We start from the raw sequence: 12,848 nt of genomic DNA on the forward strand, positions 1-12,848 counted from the left end.
GAGCACACCGGAGACGGTGACGACAACACACTCACCGCTCGTTCGCTGTGACGACAACACGCTCACCGCCTGTTCACGTATCGCACGAACCATTTAAAAAGCCCCCCATCCACCAACCCCCGCCCCCCCCCCCCACCAAAAAAATTATCGTGTTAAACCATTGCATGAGATCCTGTGTCTGATGCTGCAATCATGTTGGCTGTAATAGTGAGCATTCATTTAATTTGGCTGAAAATTATTCAGCGGGAATCGCCGCATTTTCGCCCAAGATTTTGTCAGAGTTGTAATTGAAACGCGGGTGGACAGATGAAAAGCAACTGGCACGACAACGTCGAAGCCACAGCAGCACGAGTGTGCTCTGAGCTCGCGAAACATGAGGCACAGATGATTTTCGTAAGAATTCTACACTGCAACTGGTTTGTTTCTTATTTCTAGGTAACATTAAACGTGATCGGCTGACGTGCATTGGGGAAATTGAAGAGCATTAGAACGGCACATTTCATTTCAGTTTATCGTTTTGCAACTCTAAAAGTCTGCCCTGCTTTTTAATGCTTTTCTGAGTTTGTTGAATTATTAATGTTCACCTTGCTATAAACCATTCCTCGTATGCACAATGCTCATGGAAATTCTGCCATTACATTTTCTCATCAACTAAAGGCCATTCAATGAAGACTACATCACAATAAAATTCCCAATTATGAAAATTACCGTACTACATGATGTAACACCTTTTCATAAGCCATTTAATGGACATGTTCATACATATACATTTTTTTGATTGCAAAGAAAGGTTTTAAAGCTGACATTGTGCAAAGTGCAGATGGAACATAATTCACGACAGACAATTTCAGGTCTCTAAAAGAACAATTCCCATTTGTCTTTTGGCATTTCAATTCCATGTTCTGGGATTCACAATGTAAAAGAGCAAAGGACAATATTCTTAATCAGTAAAACAGGCTGCATTTTGTAAAGCTAAACTTACAATATTAAACCCAAACGTGAACCACATCAGCCCCATAAGAGTTGGAGGGGGCTAGAGGGGGCTCATGAAGCCTGAGCCCTCCGAAATGATGACAGTCAACATTCGTTTAAAGGTTGCTTAACATTAATTGTGTCATGCCCCCCTCGCCACCCACCCCCATTCCCACTTCAAGCAAGGTAAAGTTCCAGAGTTGAACTCTAAATATCAGAATGGCCAAATCTTCAATGCCTGCGCGTGCTGCATGGGTATTTGTGACGTGACGCAGGCTGGCTGATTGTTAAATTTGCCCGCAGATGATTCTACTTTGCCGGTGTTATTATTGTTGATATTAACTTGCTTACCCTTGAAGTTTCGTAATTAATCATTTGATGCGTCTCATATAGTATGCTCTTAAAAGTATTTGCTTATTTAAAATTAACAAGAGTTTTTTCCCCTCCCCCCCCCGAATAACCACTTAAAAGCCCTAACGCAAAGCACGCAATGCAATTTAGGTTTATAAAGTGTAACAAATAGGGTTGTGTGGTGCCGGCATTGGATGCACCTCACGGAACTCCTAAACCTCATCCATCCAGTTGCATTGGGATGTTGCGGCCAACTGGCTGGGAACCGGCTCCTTCCAAGGGAGCACTTGCGTGCAGCGCTCTGAAGGCCCAGAGAGATGACTGGGGATGGGACGCCAGAGTGGCTTAATCAGTGGATGCCGCCAAACACCCTGCATGATGTATAATGTGCATTTCATGGACTGGATTTAGCTCAGTTGCGCTATGGCCAAATGAAAGACCAACATTTGGCGGCAGTGCATGATGCATTGATTGCAGGGGAGCCACATTTGCACGCCCTGTGCATTGTGGATGTGGTTATGGGTACTCAATCTCTTATAATTGTCATGCTAATGTCACTTGGGTGAATAGTCGGCCGTTGTAACTTGTTAACAGCAGCAGGTGATGTGGTTGGAATTCCGTGTTGTGTTCAGAGTCATGGGTGCAGGGCATTCAGCGGTTTGCGAGTGTTAATGTTTGACTTTAAGTACAGCACATAATACTCGCATTTTTTGTGTTTTTTTTCACATCATAGGCGTGCGTTGCTCGGGGTCAATCAGGACGGTGGAATCGAGGAGTGCAGTGGGTTTCTTGCACAGCAATTCACCTCACGGGAGCCGTTTCTAATGCTACATTTCCCCACCAAGCAGTGCGGCCCGAGAGGGAACGGTGCGTCGCTGGTGTTTGGTCAGCCCCGCCATCACCAGGCGTGGGGGCACCTCTTGCTGGCCAACCCACAGCACACCTACCCCACCGGTGAGCAGGAAGCCTCTGGAACCAGTTTGCATCATCCCCTTTTTGACACGTTTCCTCCCCTCAGTCCTTCTCTCCTCAGCAGTTTCCTCCATGGCAGCCATTAGCTCGGTCAAACTTACGGTCGCACTTTCCGCAAAAGCCCATGGGCTATGCAATACGACAGTGTTTCTCAACACCGGTTTTTTTTATAGCAGTATAAGTGGGTACAGCACAGGTCACGCGTGGTGGGGCAAAGCGTGTGGATACTCCGACCTCTTCCAAATGTTTGGCCAGCGTGGAAGAGGAGGCCCAAAAAAACGCGTCCATGAAGGGGTTTTCGAGAGTTCCTCTCGCGGACTTTCGTGAGGAAGGCGTTGCAGGGCTTCACCGTTACCACCTGTTACCATTGCGTCTCTGTGTGCGAGGATAGACCCCCACACCCCCCCCTCCCTTCACACACGGACAAAGATCCCCCGTATAGCCTTAACAGACTGTAGGGGCAAGTGCTGTTAGCGAGCACCTATGAAGGCTAGAACAGTCCACGAAGGGGTGGGTGGCCAGCACCACGCCCGACCGCCTTTGTCTCCCCAGTGGCGATGTTTATAATTCACACCAGGTACTCATTTGAGGCTGAGTCGACCTAGGGGAGGCCCAGGACTGGTTCAGATAACCGTCACTGGGTATTGACCGTGAGCGGGAATCAAACCCGGGTCGCCAGGTTCATAGCGCGGCGTGCTAACCGCTACAGTACCGCACACACACACGTACACGTACACACGTACACACACACACGTACACACACACAACAACAACAACAACCGCCATTCGCCACTAAGTGGCGGTGACGTCACCACGACGCTTGTGCCAGGCCATGTGCACCTTGAGGCCACGTGAAGTGTCGAACGCCCGCTGGCAGGAGGTCATGGGGCAGAACCAGGTGCCACGGGTCGACTGACCGAGATGACCGAGATGACTGGCTGATGCACCACCTGTGCCCCCTACTGTACCAACTTGCTGTGCTTTTGCCACCCGGCGCTCCGCTCGTTGTTGTGAGCGTCGCTCCTCCGCCCTCCGTTGTTGTTGGAGGGCGACTGCCTCCAACTGCCCAGTAGCGTCCTTCACGAGCCTCCTCCACAGAGGCCGATCTTGACACCGCTGGTACCAGTCATCGGCACCAGCGGTGTCAAGATCGTACACACACACACGTACACACACACACGTACATACACACACACACGTACACACACACACAGAGCATCTCCACTGTGGACCCACCGAGGTGAAAACCTCGGCCGTCTGCTGGATGGTGGCAATGCGGGTCCAGCCCCAGGTCTTGAAGAGGTGCACGCGCGTCGGGTTGTGCAGCGTGGCGGAGGGGTGCGTGCGGAAGAACGTGGGGAAGCGCTGCCGGTTGGAAAGCGCCGGGGAGCTGGATCCGTACGACAGCTGGCACGGGCGACACACGCGACAGCATCCAGGGGGAAACGCGAACGCCGTGAACAACATCGGTGTTCGCTCGTTGTCTCTGACTTTGGAATTAGGATTTCGAGGTTGCTGGCTAAAGAGGGAGATCTCCGGGCCAAGGGATCGAGGCTTCATCCCTGCGAAGATGACGAGGAAGGGAGCAACATCACTCGTTTCGTATAAATCGCAAATTCAGATGCCTGGAAGCCTCGGGCTAGACGCCCAGGGTAGAATTCCTACATGGACCGCCAACCCCCCCCCCACCTTAATTAATTAGTGAAGAAAATAAAAGGCCATTGTGAGGCTCTCCTTTGAGTGAGGCCTGAGGCGGGATAAAATTGCCCCTTTTGCTCGTGGGTTATTTATGCGAGTTGAAAGGTGACACGAGATTGACTAGCAGTGGTGTGAGGTGAGATGGGAACTTTGTGTGTGTTGGGCATAAGCTGTGTATATATACGCAGTAGAACCCCTCTTAACGACGGCAATTGGTTGCCCGAAACCGTTCGTTAATGATTTGGTTGTTAAGTGAGGCTAGGGAATACACGTTAAAGGCTTAATTCGTTTTGAAAGCATCGAAAGTAAAAAAAAATCACCCAAAAACGTACTTTATAATATTTAAATAGATATGAATACATAAAGATACTAACCACATTATAAACACATCATATTGAAATAAACATGGTTAATCAATGCATTAATTAATATTTACCTACAACAGCCCGTCGTTAACAGGGGAATGCTTGGTAAGCGAACGCATTGGGCTCCATGGAGGCTCGTCGTTTAGCAATTAGTCGTTAACAGGGGTGGTCGTTAAGAGGGGTTCTACACTACACTATACACTATGCTACTATACACTACACTATACACCACACATTGGGCTCTGTGGAGGCCCGTCGTTAAGCGATTATCCGTTAACAGGGGTGGTCGTTAAGAGGGGTTCTACGCTACACTACTATACTCTACACTACTATACACTACACTATACACTACACTACTAGACACTACACTATACAATACACATTGGGCTCTATGGAGGCCTGTCGTTAAGCGATTATCCGTTAACAGGGGTGGTCGTTAAGAGGGGTTCTGCGCTACACTACTATACTCTACACTACTATACACTACACTATACACTACACTACTAGACACTACACTATACAATACACATTGGGCTCTATGGAGGCCTGTCGTTAAGCGATTATCCGTTAACAGGGGTGGTCGTTAAGAGGGGTTCTGCTGTACATATATATACACACACATATTGGAAGCGGTTAAGCAACACTCCATCTGCTGATTATTATTACAGATGGGCAATGTGTTAGAGCTGAAGAGCACCGATATGTATCTGCTTGAAGTGTGCGTGATAATTTCTCCTGCCTACGCGAGAGTGTGAAACGCACTCCAACATCTGTGACAGCTCTCGGGAAATGTACCAACTTGGCTCTAATTCACACGATGGTATTTGTTTTTTTAAAGCAATGCCCCAGGTTCTTGAAAAGACACTTTCCAGCAGACGGCGTGAGAAACATCGGAGAAAGGGGCTTGAACTTGATGGTGGGGGCACCCTCATTCCACTGCACACGTAGCAGCAGCAGCAGAGAAACTCCGCGACGCGCAAGGCCAATTTCACGACCACTCCAGCCAGAAGTCATTACCCAACATAGTTTGACACAATTTCCAATTGTAAAAAAAAAAATTATTTGCCAAAATCTGAACAAATCTTTAATCCCCGCTCCCCCGTGTCAACAATTTTAGTTTCTTTACAAACTCAGCTTTCATTGGTCAAAAAAAATAAAACTCTGTCACTATATACCACAGTTGCTCATAAGTTAATGCGTTTCTGGCGATGACTGCTAACAACAATTGTCCTACAGCTGCCCTTGTGTATTATGGCATTGATTGACCATCCTACGGACCAACGATGGTATCCGTGAAAATTTGTCCCACGCTGAGTGCGCCGGTGCGAGGATAACCCAATTCAATGAAGAAAATCTTTTCCGCAAACATCGCAGGTCATGGCGGAATGGCGATCGTTGTTAGCAGGCACCGTACTTAGCCAAACGATCCGCATGGTTGGCTACGTACGGTGCGAAAGAAGATCAACACACATTCAACGTGCGTCTGAACAGGTCGAAACCGGAGCGATGCCACCACCCCGCTCTCTACCCAACCCCGTGGCGCTCACCACGATGAGGTTCCACATGCGCGCTGCCTCCGCCACCAGCGTTGAGACGCTGCTGCAGCCCGGCATGAGGACGATCTTGATGGGGCCGTAGTAGAGTAGGTCGTAGAGGATCTTGGTCGCATGGCCCGGCATGCACTGGGTGGACAAAGACAAAGATCCCCCCGTGTAGCTTTAACAGACTGTTGGGGCAAGTATTGTTAGCGAGCACCTACGAAGACCAGCACGGCACACGAAGGAGGTGGGTGGCCAGCACCACGCCCGGCTGCCTTTGTCTCCACAGTACACACCACACCGGGTACTCAGTTGAGGCTGAGTCGACCTAGGGGAGGCCCAGGACCGGTACAGATAATCGTAACTTGGCGTTGACCGTGAGCTGGAATCGAAAGCGAGTCGCAGGTTTCATTGCGCAGCGTAGCGCTAACCACTACACTACCGCTCCCCGTACGTGGACACACACAGACACATGCACGTGAACGTGACACGGCGGCTTCGTTTGACAATTGAACCTCATGGCGGGACCCCGGGGTACCATAAGCCCCCGGCTCTCGCATGAACTGCGTTGCGACGTCATTTTATGTCTGTTGAAGGCGAACGACACGGCGATCTGTTCCTCTCGACGAGCTCTACACGACGCGCTCATCAAAGTTTCAAAGTTTTGTTTCTTCTGCGCATTCGTCCTCGCTGCTGCGCTTGGACACGACATGATAACAGAACGATCCGCGCCAGGTGGGTCGCGGCGTTTATGTGCACGGTGGGACGAGGTCACCATAAATAAATTAATTACGATTTTGACTTTCGTTCGGGATCCCGCGGTCCCGCCATAAGGTTCAATTGATGAAATGTAACACAAATGTTTGGATATGGGTGATGCGTCCCACCATGCGTTTGTCCTCGGGATAATTTAATTAGCGGCTACGCGCTATCTGTCGGTGTAAGACGTGTGGGCATATTTTCGGTCACATCTATTGCGCGATTTTTATTTTTCGATTTAAAGCTTTCGTGACTACAGGGATTCATCTTCTTGGTTCTTTCGGTAAAGTCACGTAGAAGGAAAATAATAAAATAATAAAAAATGTAACATAATAAAATAATCATTTTATTAATTATTTTAATATGTTTTTTATTATTATAATTATTAATGCGCGATTGCTGAGCTGCTACAGGGGCAATACGTTTTTCAGGTTGATGACCAACAATGGAACAGCTCTGCACAATGCGAGCAGGTGAGTGGCGTAACTAGATTGCCAACTCAGGGGATGCGGCAATCGGTGATGTGGGAGCCCCCCCAATATTTGATTTTTCTCAATTTACGGAAGCCAAACTTTACCGCTCTAATCAAATGAAATTTAAACGTGGAAACGTAAATGAAAGCATTTTCGTAAAAAAATACATTCAAACCGCGTTTCAAATCCGTTTTGTTTTCCTCATTGACACTGTTGTTCAAGTTCAAGTTCATTTATTAGGTATAGCCCTGTGAGCCATTCGGCTCTTGAATCGGGTGCAACTGCAACAAACAAGAACAAGAAAACATCTTAAAGTGAATATATGACTAAGTGCAAACAGAAAATCCAAAAAAGACAGCAAAATATTGCAGATTAAACACCGTACACCAACGCTGTTTGCAAAAATCCCAGTGGGAACACACAGTTGTTGAACACATATCTCATCAAGGGGGGCTCAACTCGTAGCTCTGGCCACCAGAGGCACTCCCCTCGCCCCCCACGCTCAGTACACTCCTGTAACAGGTGGAGGGGAAACCCTTCGCCAGCCCCCCTCGCCATACCATGCTGTCCGTCTCGATGAGCTTCAACTCGTAGTCCGGCAGCAGGTCACGTTTGCGGTTCACATCATCCAGTGCCATCATTGCCGCTGGCTTGCAGGCCTGGCCCCCCGGCCAGCTTCCGCTCATGGGAAATAGCCCCCCGATGTACAGCGCCTGCTTGGCTGCCACACAAACAAACACACACAGACAAAGATCCACGCCCAACGCCGTTTAGCCTGAACAGAATGTTGGGACAAAGTGCTGTCGACGAGCGACCGTGAAGACCGGAAGGGCAAAACGCAGTTAGGGCACGTGGCCAGCACCACGCCCGGCCGCCCTTTGCCCAGTGGTGATGTTTAATACACTGCACCGGGTACTCTTTTGAGGCTGAAATCGACCCACGGCGAGGCCCATTAGCGGGAAATCGAACTCGCGTCGCCGGGTGTCGTAGCCTCGTGCGCTAACCACTGCACCACCGCTCCCCAAACACGTGCGCGCGCGCGCGCGCAGCCGTTGCTAGGGAGTTTGGTACCCAGAGCAAGAGCAAAATGCCATCCTCGTGCCGCCCCCGTTGCTATGTGTGCCGGTGTAACGGGCCGGAGTATACCCGGGGGGTTAAAACGGCCTAGGCGAGATGATACCCGGGTATATTATGGCCTAGGCCAATTTATACTCTGGGGTATATTATGGCCTATGCCAAATTATACCCCTCTAGGCCAAATCATACCCCCATGATAGTAAAAGTGTTGAGCGATATACACGTGAATTACTAAGTTTTTCCAACATTTCATTTAAACCTGTAAAGACATAGACTTTATTGCTTCAACCAGAAACACTTTAATAATAACCCTATCCCTAACCTTATCCCTAACCCTAAAAATGCTTCAATTGATCAAATTGAGATTCTTACTTCCATTTATACGCTTTTAAGATATCGATTGAAGTTCGTTTGAACTTTCACATGGGGCATCTTCTGGCCTGGAGGGGGGGTATGGACTGGCCCAGTCTAGTTTAAACCCCCGGGGGGTATAGTTTAGCCTAGGACACTTTATCCCCCCGGGTATACTCTGGCCTGGGCCAAACTATCCCCGGGTTTAATAGGGGCAGGGGCTATTTTAGCCTGTTACACCGGCACCTGCCCACCAAACATTTGAGCCATCCGAATAGCCGCCACTGCTTGCTTCGATTCCAACAATTCGACGAGACATTTAAACTAAGCCTAAAAAGAAAACGAAGCTTTTTTTATTTTTATTTTACCAGGTGAGATCCAGTGAGCACTAGCGCTTTTTTTGCAGAAGCTACCTGGCCACGAATGAGAGCTCAACGAAGTGGCTTATCATGTAGAAATGTATAGCAGCCAACTAATCCAAATGCATGTTTCTAAATGTGGAGGGGAAAAAACCGGAGGACCAGGAAGAAATATCCACGCGACCACTGGCAGAGAGACACCGCAAACTCCAAATATGCAGCAGGTGTCAGGGTCAGGATCTAACCCACGACCTCCTGTACACCAGGCGAGGTAGTTAACATCTCCTAGCCACAGTGGCGGTGCCTGGGGAAGCCACTTCACCCGGCCCATCATCCCTGCCCTTGCGATACCACTGCACTGTCTGCACATGTGTGCGGATACACAAACACAACAACAACAACAACAACGCCGATGGGTACTGCAAGAGCCGACCATGTCTGTCCAGTGATCGTTGAGCTGCATTGGCTTCCGGTTGCCGAACGACTACATAATGAAGTTGCACTCATTAAGCACAAAGTGCTTACCACAAATGAACCACAATACCTCGCTGATCTCGTCAAAGAGCATAAACCATCATCACGAAAACTCCGGACATCCTCGCAGTGCCTTTTGGCTAACCATCGAACAAAGACGGTCACTGCATCGAGCGCCTTCAGATGCGCTTCTGCGGCCGTCTGGAACGCTCTTCCCTCTTATATTCGGAAGAAACTGGAACTATGTCCTTCTAAATCTAGCTTGAAAACTCATTTCTTGAGAACTGCGTTTTGTGTTTAGTTCGTTGTTGTTCCCTCGCACCTCCGATTACCACGGTTGGCTACGTACGGTGCGAAATAAGTTCAACGTACATACATACATTCTCCACGAAGTGGTGGTGACTTCACCACGGTGCTTGTGCCAGGCTGGTATGCACACACGTGCCCACGAATGCGTTGATGCACACATTAACATACACAGCAGCAGCAGCAGCACAAGCTTCGTGGCTCTTTGAACTCTCATCTTCTCACTATTCACCCAGAATTGCATCTGTCTCAACAAAGTGCCATCAATCTCAGCAACCAAAATCCAATTCTCACTGCCAATTCAGTTGTCGTGCCCACATGTTACGCATTAAAAAATAACACGTACAAATTATATTCTTTGCGCATACATCTTCTACATTTAATTGTGATTAAAGCAATGATTGGATCTATTTTTGATATTGGCTCGGCGTAGTGACACACGCATGTGATCCAGCTCTTTGGAGGCAGAAGTTGGTGGATCAGACAAATTAGTGAATCTCCTAAACCCACTGCACTGTACAGCATGTGGTTTTTTGACATCAATTCTGTACGGAGTTGTACGTTTTATCTCCCCAGTATGCGTGGCCTTTTTCCAGTTACGCTGGTTTTCTCCCATAGATTGTATTTTTGTGCGTGAAATTTTTTGGTGCAGATTTTGCACTCCTATCGTTTCTTGTTCGTATTATTTGTTTGTTGTTGTTGTTGTAAGTCGCTGACCCGCCCCTAATGGACATCTGTAGAAAAAAGAGCTTAATAGCTCATCGGATTCCTCCAGTCTAAAGAATGATTCTGGTGAACCATTTCAATGCAGTGTTCTCCTGCAAACAATAGCCTTGGGAGTCTAACACATAGGCTGAATAATCCATTGTAATTTATATGCATACATTGATTCCCCCCCCCCCTCTGGCCTTCGCACCTGAATGGCTCACGACATCCCATGTATTCCCTCTATTTAAGGAACGAAACAGGAGGATTTCTCCACAACTCTGGCTCTCGCCTGATGATGCTAGTTGTAATTACTGGCGAAACGTCGTTCACGAATTGGAAAAGGTTGTGGGTTTACTCGCCAACACACCGGTGTGCTGTAGTAGTAACGAATTGGCATGTTTTGTTTTTGTGACAAACTTTACTAATTGGCTGTGTCGGGTGGTGGCAGGTTTAGCAACACATTTATATTTACTCGATCTAACCAAAAAAAACTGTATTATGGATGATAGTCTTAAGACTTTGAGGCTTTCCTAAATGAACATAGGCATTATTTATAATTTATAGTGCGATAGTAGCATCTATCCACCCAGCAATATAAATGAGCACACCACAGTTAGGCAGATTTGCAGATCGCATGTGGCGGGGTAATGCGTGGGGACTCCCATCTCTTCTGAGATATCTTGCCAACGTGGAAGAGTAGGCCTAATACACTCGGGGGGGGGGGGGGTCCATCTAGTGTGGAGGGCCTTCTGCCCAGAAGTTGCCTGAGAAAACAATTTCAGCTTTACCTTTGTATAATGTTCCATATACAGCAAAGCATATCCATGCAAATACTCAATATACAGCGTTTCATACACACAGTCGGTGTTTTCCTTGTCTCCCTTGTAAAATATTTAAATGGACATAAATAAATTTTTCAATAACAGACCACCCCATACTCTGACCTGTCAATCATCTATGACTGTCTACGCATTCGAGAGACAATGGTTGATAGATGACGTGAAAACGCCACGTAAGGATCAGGTTCTTCTGCGCTGGTTTGAGTGACGAGGGGTTGCCGCTAAATCTCATCCTGTGCATGCCAACGCCCTGCGTGCGTATGTATATTGAACTTCTTTCGCACCATACTTAGCCAACCGTAGTAATCGGAGGTGCGAGGGAAGGACAACGAACAAAACACAAAAAGCAGTTCTCAAGAAATGAGTTTTCAATCTAGACTCAAAAGTGCATAGTTCCAGTCTATTCCTAATATTGGAAGAAAGAGCGTTCCAGACGGCCACAGAAGCGCATTTGAAGGGGTTTGATGCGGTGACAATCTTTATTCAATGGTTAGCCAAAAGCCACTGCCGTGAGTTTGACTAAAGTTCGCGTGATTGTTTATGCCCCTTAACGATATCAGCAAGGTATTTTGGTTAATTTGTGGCAAGCACTTAGTGTGTAATGAGCGTGACCTTATAATGAATTTGTTCAGCAAACGGAAGCCAATACTACCAGAGCAACACACATTCACTTTGTCTTGCGAGACCAGAATAAATGAGCCCAGGTTCTTTCAATTCCAAACCAGGTCAGGCTGACTTGTCACTTTTCCTCCGGCAGATTTGAATTTCCTCTCACTTTCTGGCAAGATAGCGCATACATGCTTAATGCTTTGCAAATGTCCCCAGAGAGAGAGAGAGACATAGGTGAAATAATCAAAAGATGGGGACCGTAATGCAGGGTTGGATGTCACATAAAAAAAAAGATCCTTCGAAAGCAGATGTAATCTACCCTTTTTTACATGTGAGCAACGTGACAGATGCTGGCTGAAAGTTCCATACCTCGGCCATGCCAGAGAAGACCTGTCATCGCATCAATATTCATTGCTTATTATATTGAGTAATTTGATACATTGTCCACTTTCTCTACGTTTTATATATTTCTCAATAATCGTAGCTGACATTTCAAATTCATTGTTTTTGCTTTGACAAACGTAAAAACGGTACACATACAAAATATTAGGGTTACAATAAAGCATAATCATAAAATAGAAAATATGTAAAACTGTAATAGAAGCAAATAAAATATGGAGATGTAAGTGCAAGTAAGAATACACTCACGTATATATTGTATTATCTATTTTTAAAATTTAGTTATATTGTTTTCAGTATTAATTTACAGAACTTTGTATAACCACTGCTGGACGAGGGACATCCCACACCGTGCCCCATACATCGGCGTTGTTTGACAATACTTCACCATGCCGGTCAGTGCAGCTTGGCGCAGGGTGTGTGGGAGAGGTACTCCAGACACCAGTTCAGATAGAAACTTGCCACTGATGTCTGCCGTTGCTGGAAATCAAACTCAGGTCACCGGATTCGTCGTGCGCCACCACCCCTTACATGAATATTTAAAATTAATAAACAACTTCATGAAGCAAACTCCCCTCCGTTTACTCTAACCAACACC

At 47.1% G+C, this 12,848-nt stretch overlaps 1 protein-coding gene across 7 annotated transcripts in view; it reads right to left on the reverse strand.

Moving 5' to 3' along the window:
* Positions 1-12,848, reverse strand: part of LOC144937908 (gamma-aminobutyric acid type B receptor subunit 1-like) — an 84,698-nt gene that overhangs the window by 44,703 nt on the left and 27,147 nt on the right. For all 7 annotated transcript variants that reach the window (XM_078865505.1, XM_078865509.1, XM_078865508.1 and 4 more), the window contains 3 exons: positions 7,689-7,849; positions 5,906-6,040; positions 3,532-3,702 (listed from right to left, as the gene is read on the reverse strand). In XM_078865505.1, the coding sequence (XP_078721631.1) occupies positions 3,532-3,702; positions 5,906-6,040; positions 7,689-7,849 (467 nt within the window). The remainder of the gene's footprint in view (positions 1-3,531; positions 3,703-5,905; positions 6,041-7,688; positions 7,850-12,848) is intronic.

The sequence above is a fragment of the Lampetra fluviatilis genome, chromosome 20 (genome assembly GCF_964198595.1).
Source record: "Lampetra fluviatilis chromosome 20, kcLamFluv1.1, whole genome shotgun sequence".
NCBI classification, from domain to species: Eukaryota; Metazoa; Chordata; class Hyperoartia; order Petromyzontiformes; family Petromyzontidae; genus Lampetra; species Lampetra fluviatilis.